The following is a 15,936-nucleotide window of genomic DNA, read 5'->3' as shown; positions in this document are numbered from 1 at the left end:
GCCACAAAGCCACTTCGTGGAGCCAAGTTCCTCCTGAGGCACTTTAGATAGTGCTTTTCTTCTATGGGCTGGTGGTGAGTGGTAAGCTGCCAGAGCGTTCGGTTTTGTAGTTCTTCATCTCTTCCTGAAACAGACTTGCCTGTTTCTGCCCCACCCCATGCACACCTGACTGATGGAGTAGATACTACAGCGAGCCTGTGACTCAGCCTTGTACCATGATGATAAAAATCACCTAGTGGCTATGGCTGAAGTAAAGAGACGTAGCCTTTGGAAGGATCCAAGGTTCTGAAGATTTAAGCCCATCTGTTTGTGCCTTTAGTGAAGGTGGCATGTGGTGGGATTATGTGTCTTAGATAATGCTCACATTTCAAGAGTCAGGAAGCAAGGAGAGAAGAGGACTGGGTCTCACCATTCCTTTGAGAGTATCCCTTCAATGACCCGGGGACCTCCCACAAGCCTCTACCTCCCATAGTTATGGCACTCCACAGCAGTACCAGAGTGGCTACAAGCCTTACCCACATCCAAACCACCACCGATGCCTGCCGAGACACTGCTTCTCAGAGGTCCATGTGGAGGCTCTTGTTGAACGCAGATTCTTAGCACACAACTCTGGAGTTCACATACCACACCAGACATGCTTCTGAGGGGTGCTGGTGCCTCCCACAAGCATCTCATGAGTCCCTGGTGTGTCTGTGGGTGATGGTTAGGATGGTCTCAGAGCTATGTGATGGCCGTACAGATCCATTAGCGAAGGGGAAAGGTCTGAGGGAAGCAACCTAGCTGGCAGGCCTGTGTGGGAGGGACAGCAGCGGGCTGGCAATGAGGAGAATGAATTCCTTCCTTAGTCATGCTCCCAATTTTCTGAGAGGGTATGGACAAGATTTATCTCTGTGACCCTATTTCTATGGAAAGTCACGTGAGGAATGAGTGCCAGGTAGTTCAGTTCCCCTGGCGACCTGCTTTGCGTTAATGGGATGGTGTGCTCAGAGATTCGGGAGGCTCAATATTCCTATCCAGGGAAAGCCGGAGATGATTGCTGTGTTTGTTAGGGTGTCCCTTTTTCTTTTTTTAAAAGACAGAAATGAATGGACTCCACTCTGGAAGCTAACTAGAGCGAATATTTCAATTTACCCCCAGTATTAAAAATAGCTGAAATCCCTCCATTTCAAAAGGAGAATGACTATGACTCAAAACTCATAAGCTTTTAAATAGCGTGATGAGCCAAAATGATCACATAAGCCCCTTCCAGGACTGAGAATGTGGGGTCCTCGGCTGGCAGGTGTTCCAGTCAGTTCACCAGGCCTGAGACCCAGCAATGAGAGATCTACGTGCCTGCTTGTGGCATACCAGCTGGGGGACTCAGTGCAGTCTGTCAGCCCCAGGCTATAGGTGAGACCGTGGCAAAAGCAGGAGGCCAGGCTGCATGGCACAGTCAGCTGCAGAACATAACAGATACTGCCTGGGTCCCACCCTCCAGGGACTCCCAAGTGGGCCCAAGAAAATGGATCCAGGGTTGAGAACCATTGTGACGTACACCAAAGGTAGAGAGTAATTGCAGGTTCTCAAGGGACAGTGTGTGTGGGCGTGTGCACATACACAAACACATGCACATACACATACACATACACAAACACATACACATACACATACACATACACACACACATACACATACACATACACACACACACACACATATACATACACATACACACACACACACAGAGAGAGAGAGAGAGAGAGAGAGAGAGAGAGAGAGAGAGAGCTTCACATGTATACACACAGCCTAGAAGCTAACAGCAAAGAATTTGGAGCAAGACAAAAACCACACTCAAATCTTAGCTCAGCCTCTCACTATTTGAATGGTTCTTTGTCAATTACTTGCTGTCTCTGAGTTCCCTTTCTTCTAGTCTGTAGATAGGAGCTATCATGTTCTCTCTCACACATGAGGTTAAATCAATGAATTCATGCAAATTCCACATCCCACGCCGTGAGCACTTGGTGCGTTTTTAGCTCTTAAGGCTTAGACTGATGAAACGGCCCAGCAAATAAAGGCGATTGCTGCCAAGCCTGAAAACTTGAGTTTGATCACCGGGAGCCACATGGTGATAGGAAAGAATGTCCAACCACAAGTCTGCACCCCCGACCCCATACACACACCGACTAGCATGTAATAACATTCTAAACCACCTTCCTGTTGTTCTAGATTACTGTGAACATCCTCGGAGAAAATGACGAAAAGCCAGTATGTACTCCAAATTTTTACTTCATGGCCATCCCAGTGGATCTAAAAGTTGGCACAAACATTCAGAATTTCAAGCTGACGTGCACTGACCTTGATTCTAGCCCCAGATCTTTTCGATACTCCATTGGCTCAGGTACTAGACTCGGTATCAACCATCCTGGGCCATTCGGGAAGGAACAAGGCAGTGGGTCTTAGATTATACACTGCGGTGGGCACAGTGTTGGGGAGGGCATATTTTACATGAAGAATCCAAGCGTCCCTGTGTGTCCCAGTGCTGTCAGCTTCTCTGTCTCATCTAGCTTGTCCCCGCTATTCCCACAACCAGACTCACCCCACATGACTGTTGCAAAGCCCCAGGAAGGATGAATCCTTTTAATGGAATGCTCTCCCCAAATTCCCAGAATATATTGAATATAATTTTTTTTTATTTCCTCTCTTCAACTACCTCTTTTCCTGAAAAAGTGCCATGGGGGGAAGGGACTCCCAGGCCTCTCTGGGGATAAGAATAGATTAAATAGATTAAATGCGTTCTGAAACATGTCCTCAGTAACACTCCTCTGCTCCATTCATTCTCTCTCTTTAAAAAATATGCCATTGTGGGAAGGAGGGGGGAGGAAGAGCACCCCTCAATGGAAATGAGACCAAAATAGCTCCTCTAATGAAGTGCCGGGGCCAGAGATTTAAACCCCAATAAGCAGAGCAATTCCACATGAAAGACTAAAAAATCCGCCTGTGCCGCCCGCTGAGCCTGGCAAAGCAGTGGGAAACCTCTGAGCCCGTGTGCCACAAGGCCCAGGGGCAGACAGTGCCTGGAGACCTCAGCTGCCAAGGATGGCGCTAATCCACCCTGAGTGTCCCGAGGACTTTACGGAGGCTTGTGTTGCTGGGGAAGTAAAAATTGCATCATCTGCTCCATTTCCTGGGTTTTCAGTCAGTAATGACTCTGGAGACACTGGAGGATGAGCAAGAGCCAGGCTTGGGCTGGCGTTCTTCCTGCCCTGGGCGCCTTCAAGTTGTGGGCCCCAACAGAGCTGTGTGCGTGTGTGCATGTGCGCAAGGGCGTGCATGCGTGTGTGTGTGTGTGTGTGTGTGTGTGTGTGTGTGTGTGTGTGTAGGAGGCAGGTGGGGTAAATTCACGAGAACCTGGGCCTGAAGTCCTTGCACTATCTGGAGGTGCCTTCCTTTAGAGGACTTCAGGACCCTTGACACCAGGATGGCCAGAGAGGCTCCACATAGGCATAAGGCAAGCATGGTCCATGATTAGGGGTATGGTTCAATCTGCTATCTTGCTGCCCACACACCAGGATAATTAACTCTCTCCCTGGTGACTCTAAGACAGGGGCACTGTGGCTCCTTATCCAGTGCATCCTCATTTGCAGGGTATCACAGCCCCAGTCCTGTTACATTAAAAAAATTAAAGTGTAGACATTTAAGGGAATAAAAACAAATGTAGTTTTCTTCTGTATCTTTATTTTATACTCTTCTTAATTCTTTTACCAACATTCATGGGTCGAATCTCCTTTAGGCAACATCAACAATCATTTCACCTTCTCTCCCAATGCCGGCTCCAACATCACGCGCCTGCTGCTGGCTTCCCGCTTTGACTACAGCAGCCTTGATACAGTCTGGGACTACAAGCTGCTTGTCTACGTTACTGATGACAACTTGCTGTCTGGCAGAACAAACGCCAAGGCTCTTGTTGAAACAGGAACAGTGACTCTGAGTGTTAAAGTCATTCCTCACCCAACCACAACCATCACAACTCCCAGGGTAAGGGTTTGGGACCTGGAATCTCCAGCCATAAGTCCTTAGGAGGTAGAGCAGTGGAGCCCTTTGACCCAGAAGTGTGAGGCAGACAGAAAAACAAAACGAAGCAAACGTTGAGGAGATTGTTTGGCAGGGCCATGGGATGGCTGATGGAAATCTGTGTAAGAGCTCGGACACAGAGCCACTGACTTCTCACAGAAAAGAAAAATGGGAGCTGTGGTGGTGGCGGCGGCGCACCCCTTTAACCTTAGCCCTCAGGAGGCAGAGGCAGGTGGATCTCTGTGAGTTTGAGGACAGCCTGCCTGGGCTTCAGAGCAAGTTTCAGGATAGCTAAAGATACCTAAAAAGAAACTAAAGAGGGGGGTGGGAAAGAAAAAGCAAAAAGAGGAAGAAGAATGTTTCTATGTGAGGGTATGTGTTAGAGCAAAGGTTGACCACTGTGGTAGACTGCACCACTGTGGGAAAGCTCCCAGGGTAAGGAATTTAAATTAGGAAATGTTACTCTCACTCATAACTCATGAATGGGCCTGTAGCTAGGGAAGGCATCAGGACAGAGAGGCTGCACTTTCCTCCTCCTCCCCCCCCCCCATGCCCTCCTCCTTCTCCTCCTCGGTTAGAAACCAGCCTATGAACGAGGCTATCATCTGCTTCTCAGAGTCTTGCCAATGGCTGGTAATGTTCACCTCTCCTTTTTGTGCAGTCAATAGACCCCAAGAGCAGGATGGCGATGGCATGCACCTTTAATCCCAGCAGGCAGAGGCAGGCAGATCTCCGAGTCTGAGGCTAGCCTGGTCTACAGAGTGAGTTTCAGAACAGCCAGGGCTACACAGAGAAAACCTGTCTGAAAACACACACACACACACACACACACACACACACACACACACACACACACAAACCAAACAAACAGAAAGCAAAAGGAAAAAGGAAAACAGAAGTAGACCCCAGTGAGTAGAGACCAGGCTAGCCCCATTGGCTTTCTTTTGCACAGCAGGGACCATCCTGGCAGAGAAACTGGAAAGGAGGGAACATTGGCTTTTGTTCATAATTTTAGTAGGCTCGCAGCCATGGTTGCTTTGCAATGGATACTTGGGCAAAGCATCATTGCAGCAGAAGTGTGTGGTGGAGGAGCCCCCTCACCTCATGGTCACAAGAAGCAGCAAGCTGGGAGGAGTCAGGAAGCAGGTCTAGCCTGTGTAGGTACACTCTCAGCAAAGGGTTCCGGTCCTGTGGCTAGGCTCCGCCCCCTAAGCTGGGGGGAGGGGCTTCATTTTTAATGTATTCAATTGCAGGTTTCTTTATGTTTTGTTTATGCTCATGTGTCTATGCTTGCATGTGTGTATATGTGTCACGTACATGTAGATGCCCACAGAGGCCAGAAGAGGGCACTCACTTGAGTTTCATGGAATTGGAGTCACAGGTGATTGTGTCAACTGATGTGGACAATAGGCACTCTTAATTGATGAACCATCTCTCCAGCTTCTCCTTTTGAGATTTTTATGGCATTTATTTATTTACTTATCTATTGTGTGTGCATGTATGAGTGTGTACATGTGTGTATGTGTGTGTGCATGTGTGTGTGTGAGAGAGTGCATGTGTGCATGTGTATGTGTGTGTGCATATGTGTGTGTATGTGTGTGTATGTGTGTGTGTGTGTGCGCGTGCGCACACGCGCATGCTCACATGCATGTGTACACCTCACATGTGTGGAAGTAAAAGGACAACTTGTAGTAGTCCATGTTCTCTGCATTATCAGGTGGACTCTAGGAATCAAATCTAAGCCACTGGGGCTGGCAACAAGCAAGCTCCTTGTCCTACTGAGCCTGTGGGGTTCCATTCTCAAACCACAACAAACACTGGGGACCTCTGCAGTGGGGAGAGCTGGCAGGCGCTCCTTAGGGAGAAATTGCCTAGTCTCTTAGCTTTACAGCATAACTGACCTCGACATTTCCAATTCCGAGATCTCCATGACTCGTTGGTTATCTGTCTCCCGCTCCTGGAAACAGATTCCGAACTTGAAGTCTCACTGTGATCACAGCCCACTCATCTGGCAGTGGCAGCTGGATCGAGCGAACATTGAAAAGCTTACAAGGTATAAAAAAATAAAATAAAACAGCTTTCATGGCTCCTGCCTTCCCAGTGAGAGACAATGGCTAAATTAGTCCCTGGATTATGCTGCGTTGCAACAGAGAAATAGCTTGTGGACCTTGTAGATGTGAGGGAGGGGGAGAGAGGCAGACAGTGCACTTAAGTCAGGAGCTGATCTGCAGTTCCCCAGTTTTTCTGGGTTCTGATCTAATGCACAGAAAATAGAGAGGCCAGGACTAGAAGCAGGAACTGCAGGCTCACAGAGGTAGGGTCTGCAGAACAGGAGGGAAGAGTGGCCTAGACACTGCAATACTGAATGTCAAAGACACTTCCACCCCTCTCAACCTCCTCCTCTCTGCCCTCCAAGCCCAGGATTACCTACCAGATCCGCAGGGAAAACATATACTCCCCATCTGCATGGTACGTGCCGTTCATCGTCACTCTGGGATCCATACTTCTTCTTGGCCTTCTGGGGTCCCTGATGGTGCTGCTGTCCAAAGCAGTCTACAGACATTGTTCCTCTACGACCAGGAAGGACAGGAAACCTCTGTAAGTTCTGGTGGACTGGGACTTTCCTTGGTTTTGCTTTTGTTTTTCTTTCTTTCTTTCTTTCTTTCTTTCTTTCTTTCTTTCTTTCTTTCTTTCTTTCTTTCTTTCTTTCTTTCTTTCTTTCTTTCTGAGACATGGTTTCTCTGTGTAGCCCTGGCTGTCCTGGAGCTCACTTTGTAGCTAGCTTCGAACTCAGAAATCCGCCTGCCTCTGCCTCCCAAGTGCTGGGATTAAAGGCGTGCGCCACCACGCCAGGCTTGCTTTTGTTTTTGTTTGTTTGCTTGCTTGCTTTTGGTTTGGTTTTGTATAGGGCAGGGTGCCCAGCTTGAAGGGGAGAATAGGAAATGAACAGAAAGAACTCTAGCTGCCCTTCAGCCTGGGGTATCCACTTTGTCACCTATAGGGCCAGGACCCTGGCCTTTGGCTTTCTCTGGCAGCTTACCCCAGCCCTGACAGGATTTAGTGACTGGGTTTTCAGTGACCTTTGCCGGGACAAGCGCTCCTGAAAAGCCGCCCTGTGAATAGCAGTAGAAAACAGTGAGGTCTTCTCTGCAGAGTATTTAGAGGTAGGGTTGGGAGTAAAGGAAGCAAAATCAACCACTACCAACACAGCAGATTAGAAAATTAATCTCTGCGTGCCAGTGACCCACTTAGGCCTTTATGTCATTAGACCATGTCCGTTCTCTTGCGAAAGACTCTCATTTCCCGCCGTCTTGGAAACGCACAGTAATTGCGTGCCAGGTTTCTCTACCTCCCCACTCCCTACTCTTCACTTGCTCGGACACATGATTCTCAAGAGAACCTGTGCGTGTCACAGACTTCTCCTGGGGTCAGATTTATTCTTAGTAACTCTTACAGCCAGAGCACAATGACTGTGAGTCAGGGTTTTTTTTGGAATTGGTCAAGTTCCAGGTTCAAATCTAAGCTCCCTCATTTTCTGGGCAGCTGACTTTGGGCGCATGAAACTCTCTAAGCATCAGCTTCCTCCTCAGCAGAACTAACCAAGCAAATGCAGAGAGCACTGGGCAGCATTCCTGACACCGAGCGAATGCTTCCATTGCACAGCAACGGTTTTGAAGTTGCTGCTGTTTTAACTTCATAGCCAAGACCCAGTGAACTCATGATTCTAGACCCCAAATTTAACCATATGCCCAAATGTCCTGGGAGCTGGATGCCCTGACACTCAGGACCTCTCGGTGGCAAAAAAGAAAAGAATGATAAGACTCAAATGCCTCTTTAGAGTATTAGAAGATTAACTATAAAGACCAAATAATTTTACATGTCTGGGTGTAAGATGGTTTAAAAGACATTAGCTTAAAGCTGGGCATTGCATTGCACTGTATTTATTGGGGGTAGTTTGCCCTACTGGCAACCTTGACTTTCAGTAAGAAATCCTTGAACATCTACTGAAATTTAAAAACACACTTTTGTTTGTAAATGATTTTGAGAAAGACAGGGGGAAAAAAACCTACCTTGTTTCTAAAAGGATCATATTTAAGCTTGAAGTTATAATGAGCTCACATATGGGATTTGAGTCAGCATTCGTAAAAGATGTATAGTGACCCAATAGACATTGCAACTTACATGCAGTGTGGTCATGTGGTAAATATGAACCTTGAACCTGATTGTTCTATTTGAATTCTAAATACAGATTTCATCATGGCCCAATTCAAAAGAGAAAATAGCTAAATATTCAGACTCAGACTTGTACTCTCAAAAAGTTAGTTGTACCATGTGGCAGTCAACACTTGTCAAATAGTGAGGAATAAAATTAGGGTTTTTTTTTTTAACCCAAGGCTTTTATGAGAAAGGCATTAAGACCCAGTCCAGCTCTTTCATGTTATAGGAAACTGAAGTTGTCAGTCCTCTAGCCTCCCTGCTGTGAGATGGGCAGAGAAGAATGGGCTGGTGGTCTAACTAGACTGGTTTTGCCCTCACCAAAGTCACTCTATTCCCTGGAGTTGTAAGAAGCAATAGTTTTCAAACTCCTAGACTGTAGCTCCAGGCTATCAGCTGCTTGGTTTAGAACAGCTAGTAGCCAGAACTTTTTCATCTCTATCCCTGGCCCATTTTCAAAGTAGTCCCCAAATTCCAAGAATGCCTGGAGGCCCTACACTATCATGTGTGCACATCTATGTGGAATACTGTCCAGTCAACTAATGCTTATCCTTTCCCCCATAGGACAAAGACAAGAGGTATGTACAGTGCATGTTCTCATGGTTGCTTTGCTGTCTTTTGCTTGTTCTATTATACTATGCTAAAAGGCTCAAATGTGGGTTCAATCAGGGAATAGCCATGTCTTTAATGGGGAAGCAGAGAGCATCTATTGCTGGAGCAAGGAAGGGCAGGGTGAAGGGTTGAGGATGCAGGGTGCAGGATGAAGGATGCAGGATGAAGGATGCAGGGTGCAGGATGAAGGATGCATGATGCAGGGTGCAGGATGAAGGATGCAAGATGCAAGATACAGGATGCAGGGTGCAGGATAAAGAATACAGGATGCAGGGCACAGGATGAAGGATGCAGGATGCAGGGTGCAGGATGAAGGATGCAGGGTGCAGGGTGAAGGATGAAGGATGCAGGATGCAGAATGTAGGGTGCAGGATGAAGGATGCAGGATGCAGGGTGAAGGATGAAGGATGCAGGATGCAGGGTAGAAGGTGGAGGGTTCAAGGTCAAGGTGCAAGGTGCAGGGTGAAGGATGCAGGATGCTGGGTGCAGGGTGCAGGGTGCAGGGTGCAGGGTGCAGGGTGCCTTTGGCTTACTTGGTCCACTCACTTGGGCCTTGTCTACTTTCTACCCATGTTCATCTCTAGCCGGCTCAGTTTAGGTCTATCATCTAGGTCTATCTCCCATGGAACTTAGTTTATCTGTAGTAGGGACATGCATTACACACAGCTAGCATTTCCTGACTGCTGCGATGGAGGGGGTGGCTGCTCCCAAGGACAGTGAATGCTCTGTCTTGAACAAGTGCCTCTTCTGAAAGAACACTGACATGCTCTTCTCAGATTATAATGGATTTGATCATTGTTCACATAGTTCATTAGGTCAAATGGAGCCCCAAGCCCAAGGAGATAAATATCCTAACCCATACAAAGAGTTGCCACCTCAAGGCTACTCCAAGCTAAGTGGGGAGATAGGACATAGAATTTGCAATTCTATAATTAAAAAAAAAGTTTGCTTAAGTCATTGTATCCATGGGGGTATGTTGATATGCACAAAGTACATAAATGCAGGGTTCAAGTTTTGATTATAATGGCTTTTGATTACATAGAGGGAGCATATCTAAATAACAGAAATGCCATTGACTGCCTAGATTTCTAGTTTTTCTAAAAATGGATTTATTCATTTCATTTTGTGTGAGGGTTGACCTGTATGTGTATATGTGCTTATATGCATGCTTGATGCCCTCAGAGGTCAGAAGAGGGCACTGGAGCCCTGAGAGTGGAGTGATGGATGGTTGTGAGCCACCATGTGGGTACTGGGAATCAAACCTGGGTCCTTTGCAAGAGCAACAGCTGCTCTTTACCACTAAGCCATCTCTGTAGCCCCAAACTCAGTTACTTTTAATCAGGATGTAAGGAATGGATGTGAAACATCCCTTGTTATGAACATATAGTTTGACAGCTTATTAATAATCTAAGGAAAGTTTTGAAATTTTAATCATGTGCTGTCCATAAATGTGTATGTTTTCTAAGAAAACTGAAAGCTGTCAAGTAACAGGTCTGTAGACAAAAACCAACCAACCAACCAAACAACAACAATAAAACAGAAACAAAACCTTTTCAATGTCTGTGAGACTGAAGTCAAACCCTGTTCAGGGAAATCCCATTGTGGGGGGGAATGTTAAGGTCAATTTAGCATCTAAGAAGCTTCAATGTTGATCTGTTCTTTTCTCTGCAGACACAAAGAGAATGGATAGAGAGGCCATGGTGGTAAGTGTGGTCAGCCACAGGAACCTTGCCTGGGTGGTGTCACTCTGCCTCTGTCTACACACATAGAGAAACCGGGCCCTGGAGGAGTATTTACGCATTCTGGGGGGTTCATGCATTTGGCCGCTGACATAGCTTGCTGCATGGCAAGATCCTGATAGGATTCCTTCCCTCACTGAACATGTCTGCTCATATATTTGCTCTGGGTTTCATAAGTATTGAGTTGTGCTCTCCAACAAGGTGCTTGGGAGAAGCAGAGCTTAAGGACCAGAACAGGTGCTGCAATATTTCATGGGATTTAATTTTTCTCAACTCTTCCCACTACCTTGCAAGAAAGTGACAGAGAAAGTCCCACAGCGTGGGTCTGGCCTTGGCTCTAACTACCCCTTAGCCACACGATCCTGTGGATCCCCAAGCCTTTGGAAACTTTAGATTCCTCACCATGAAATGGGAGGAAGGACAGCCACTCTGAAACAATAGCTGGGGAAATGCCAAGAAAACTGCCTGATGTCTCACTATTTGCAGCACACAGGCTGGCTAGAGTCACACCTTCACTGTCTCGCTTTTCTATGGCTGTGATAAAACATTAAAGCAATTTAAGTGATTTATTTGGGGCTCACAGTTCCAAAGGATTTGAGTCCATGCAGGAAGTATGGCAACAGGCAGGCAGGCATGACACTGGGGCAGTAGTAGCTGAGGGTTACATCTTGAGATGCAACCACTGGGGAGAGAGAGAGAGGGGTGGGAGATTTAGGAGGGATGGGAATGGCATGGGCTTTTGAAACCTGAAAGTTTACCCCCAATGACACATCTGATTCAACAAGGCCACACCTCCTAATCCTTCCCAAACAGTTCTACCAAGGAGGACCAAGTAATCAAACATAAGAGTCTATGGGGGCCATTCTCATTCAAACCAGCACTCACATCTTACTCTCTTCTGCTTTCTCTTACTGAGCTTGATAGACTCATTGGGAAGAAATAAAACTTGATATCTTCCCATCTCTCTTCTCTGATTCCCCCATGGCAAACCTTGTTATGATCTAAGACATATGTATCATGGTGGAGGGGTGCAGCTAAAGGGAGATCTTTGATTTGCACTCAATATCTTAGTGCTTCCACATTCAGGTTAGTCTACTAATAGGAGGAGGAAATAACCTTGGGACTCCAAGGTCTTATTATCTAAAAGAAGCACCCTAGGGTGCCTGGGTAATGCCACTCATAGATGGCCTTAAAACTATGCCATATTGATAAATAAATAAACCCTCGTGACATAAAATGTGGGGCTTCTTAGATGGTCTAGTAGTTGAAACACATAAGATTCTCACTTTTTCTCTTCAGCATCCAAGAGCTATGGGGAAATGGATAAATGGTACCTGTAAGGAAAAGCCACATTGAAAAGGCCGCTGCTCCCTAAATAGTTTCTTGCTAGCATGCTGAAGACCTTGTTTTTGCCACTTTGTGTCTGGGGGTATCATATAGTGAAAGGCTGCCCATGGACTGGGGACAGGAACCTTAGACAGAACTCAGATCTATCTGAGGGATGGCACACGATACCGATCGTGGAGGGTGAAGCTTAGGGAAGACCTAGCTTCCGTTCTGTTGGTTTTTGTGAGGGGCAAGGTAGGTAGCTGCAGGGCAGAGTACGTGGCTAGGGTGCCAAGGATCAAGGTAAGTGGCTCCTGAGGGCCTACTTCCAACCGCGGTGCCCTGAGGAGATGTGAAGCTTAGTCTAAGTCACTTAGCATTTCAACTCTTGCTTTTACATAGCTTAGGTAGTATTTTTCTCAGGACTCTTTCTTAACCCATAGGTCTGGATTAATTGCTCCTCACCTGTGTCCCATGGCATCCAACATTCCTCCTATCATAGCCATGTGTCTTCATTGTAGCCCCTGTTGGTCAGTGGCAAGTTATGTGGACAGATGTACCTGCTTGGTTCACCGTGGTGTCCCTAACATATGGCCCAGTGGCTGTTGAATAAATCAATATCTCAAAGCTTGCTTTGGGGAAGAAAAGCCAGGCATGGTGGTCAAAGCCTGTAATTCCAGCACTTGGGAGGTAGACTCAGGAAAGGCAGACTTGGCTACATTTCAAGTTCAAGACTAGTCTGGGCTTAGCCTTGGGTTTTTTGTTTGTTTGTTTTGTTTATTTTTAAATAGAAATAAATGAATAAAATAAAACAAGCCTTTTGTGAGGAGCTTAGCCTGTGAGGATGGGTAGCCTTGGCTGGGGAGGACCTTGGAACTGTGTTTGAAGCAGTCTCTTTGCCTTAGGAATCTATCCAGATGAACTCTGTCTTTGATGGAGAAGCCGTAGATCCAGGTAACCAAAAAACAATTCCACCTAAGGGGATTGCTACGTGTGTTCTGGGCTAGAAGAGTCGGGAAAGTGTGTCTAGTGTCCTTTCAAGTACTGGTCAGCACCTTGGCCACTCATCCAACGTGAGGCTGACAGTTTGGGGTAATAACGTGGCTGAGTTGGGTACGCAGTGGAGCTGGGACAGACCTGTGGGCGTGGCTTGCTTGCCCGCCCCGCCACGTGTGCCTCAGCGATTCCTTCCCACCTGCAGGCTCGCTCGCTCTTTAGATTACGATTTCCTCCCCCACTGCCTATTTACAAACTAGTATAGGAAACTAATAAATTCAAGAAGTCATATTCTTTTCCCTGTTCACGGATCGATCCTCTCTCACCTACCCGATCCGATCCTTCCTTCACGCATCTGGTGCCATCTTATTAGTAGCAGAAGTGGCAAGTTTGGCTCCCCCACCCCCAGACCGGGGCCAAGAATTTGGTTGACATGATGAACATAAGGTAAAGCTGGCCTCCAGAGCTCTCATTGCCCCCCTGAAATCAGCTCCAAATTTAGCTCCTTTACACACATCCCTCGGCTTACAAAGGCTCAATTATAGACGTGAATAAAGGGAAGGAAACCAAATTCAGGAGGCAAGTGTGTTGGCTCCCTGCCACCCTCATATGCAAACGGCGGCGGCGGCTCCAGTCCTCAGAAGGAGGATGGCTCCTCTCCAGTGAGAAGCTGCTGCTGTTGGAATTAAATTTCCCTCTATTATTAGGTACTTGTTACCATAATGTGCCCACATTAGCATAAGTGCTGGTGGGATCCTGAGCCGGGAGAGGCCACTTGTGCTGCTTTGCAGTGGCAGGAGCCCCCGGCTTGCCTCAAACCCGGGCTTACAAAGAGAAGCCAGGAAGGACTTTTGCAGTTCTTATGTGCCCGAGAGAAGAAAGAGGGAAGAAAGGAGCCAACTGGCCTAATGTGAACAAACGCATCAATTAGCATCTGCTGGCTCCCACACAATCAAAATGGCAGCCCCTCCTCATCCCCGGATCAGTTTGTCTGTGTCTACACTCTGCCAGCCCGATGGATTCAAAGGCCCCTGCACTTACTTAATGAATTCCTTTTCTTGTGGCAGATACAAGGATCTTTTTAAAACAAAAAATAAATCAAATCCTAATGGGTAACCCCACTAGAAATTGAACCTCATTTATTGGATGGTCACATGGAACTCAGAAATTTCCGTGGCCCCCTCATCTTGCTGAGCCTGCAAACCTTCCTATCCAGAGACGCCCCGAGTGTCTGGGCTGCACAGCTTGGAGGAGAGGCGGGCATGGAAAGGTTGTCTGGGCTCCTCACAAACTGCTTTTCACCTGGGGGAGGGGTCACATCTCCTAGCCTCCCTCACCCCTCCCCAGTCATCGGCACAGAATGGGGGGGGAGAAGTGGGTGCAAACAGAACTGTTTAATTTTGTTGTTTCCTATGATTGCTTTATTATCTGCCCTCTAGTGACCGGGGAAATATATGAATTCAACTCAAAAACTGGTGCCAGGAGGTGGAAAGGCCCATTAACCCAACTGTGGCATTGGCCCCAGCCCAGTACCCAGACCAGAGGCACAGCTGGAGAAGCCCCAGTCCCTAAACACACAGGGAGATAACAGGTGTGTGTTTGCCAGTCCCTCACCAAGGGCCGGGGCAAGCCTGTGTGGGCGGTGGAGGTGGGGAGTAGCCCCTTAAATTCCACAGGGACAACATCAGTGTTTGGTACAGGCGCACGGACATGGGCTAAAGGGATTCAGGCAACCAGAGTCCCAAGAAGGGATCTGCAAAAACATTTGAAACTAGTTCCGAAGTGGGGTTTGATAACATAATGGCCCTTTTCTGAAATGGCACAGGGATTGTTTCTCTCTAGGCTCACAGCTACCTGGGTTTATCATCAGAGAGTGTCTACATCTGAATGCCGAGTTCCCCACTTCTTCGTTCTGTTCTTCGAAGTGTCAGCCAGTAAGCCCTTTCAGCTCAGCCCACCTCGTTTCCTCTAATATGTCTCTCCTTATGTTCACTTATAAATACGGCTCAAGGGCTAGAGGGCTCAGTGGTTAAGAGAACTGACTGCTCTTCCAGAGGTCTTGAGTTCAATTCCCAGCAACCACATGGTGGCTCCAGTGCTCTCTTCTGGTGTGTCTGAAGAGAGCAGCAGTGTGCTCATATACATTAATTAAATAAATAAATAAATAAATAAATACAGCTCAACATTGTACATCTTTGCAAAAGACCATGTGTCATTTTTGAAAGACATAGATGGCACCACGTGAGCCATTCATTTGGGAAGAAGAAATATGATGTTATTGTTTCATTTTACTTTGTTTTATTTGGCGGTATCTTGCACTTGGCAAAGCATGCCGATCTGAGGTGTTCACCCTGTTAGTATGCAGTCATCTCCCAGAGACAACCACTATTCTCTTCATCGTTATAGATTAGTTTTGCCTTTTAAAAACTCATAAAAGTGGGAGACTATCATTCTGGGCTCACAGCAGTGATCTAGTTCTTCTCTATCTGATGCCCTTCTATGACTTCACCCCAGTTGGAGGAGGCAGAGCCATGGCAGGACATGGCTTCAGAGCTCTAAGATGGTGGCTCCAGCATCGAAGACGGAGAGGTCCAGTTGCTCTGCTTCCTTGCTGACTCTTGGGATTGTCGGTCCTTTTCGTTTTAGCTATTCGAATAAAGATGACGCGTGGAATGAAATACATTTGTCTTCAAAGCTGAAATAACATCAGTCTGAAATAATACAACCTGTGCCTGCTTTTCGCACTTCCTGCCATCAGGTCTAAGTGTATACACACAGGGAAACTCTGCCCAGTTGTAGACCTCAAACTCCATGTTAGCCTGAGCACGGAGCTAAAAGTTGTCAGAACAGGACTGAACAGGAGCTTTGCAGCAGAGGCCTAGAACCTGCCCAGGTCTCTCTCGGTTGCTCTCGGTGTCCTGTTGCCCGGCTGCAGAGGCCTTGGTGCAATAATTACCAGCAAGTGTCAGTGAGGACCCATCCACCCATGCAGCAACCA

The 15,936-nt window shown here is 47.0% G+C and overlaps 1 protein-coding gene across 1 annotated transcript in view; it reads left to right on the top strand.

The window, feature by feature from the left end:
- Cdhr3 (cadherin related family member 3) overlaps window positions 1-15,656 on the top strand; it is a 64,856-nt gene extending 49,200 nt beyond the window's left edge. The window contains exons 13-20 of the mRNA XM_021202474.1: window positions 2,206-2,377; window positions 3,770-4,014; window positions 6,467-6,648; window positions 8,830-8,843; window positions 10,549-10,580; window positions 12,848-12,896; window positions 14,378-14,529; window positions 15,304-15,656. Of these exons, the coding sequence (XP_021058133.1) occupies window positions 2,206-2,377; window positions 3,770-4,014; window positions 6,467-6,648; window positions 8,830-8,843; window positions 10,549-10,580; window positions 12,848-12,896; window positions 14,378-14,526 (843 nt within the window). The 3' untranslated portion in view covers window positions 14,527-14,529; window positions 15,304-15,656. The remainder of the gene's footprint in view (window positions 1-2,205; window positions 2,378-3,769; window positions 4,015-6,466; window positions 6,649-8,829; window positions 8,844-10,548; window positions 10,581-12,847; window positions 12,897-14,377; window positions 14,530-15,303) is intronic.
- The last annotated feature ends 280 nt before the right edge of the window (window positions 15,657-15,936 follow it).

This window comes from Mus pahari, chromosome 7 (assembly GCF_900095145.1).
Source record: "Mus pahari chromosome 7, PAHARI_EIJ_v1.1, whole genome shotgun sequence".
Classification (NCBI taxonomy): domain Eukaryota; kingdom Metazoa; phylum Chordata; class Mammalia; order Rodentia; family Muridae; genus Mus; species Mus pahari.
Note: the sequence above shows the minus strand (reverse complement) of the source record. Positions and strands in the feature narration are given on the sequence as shown.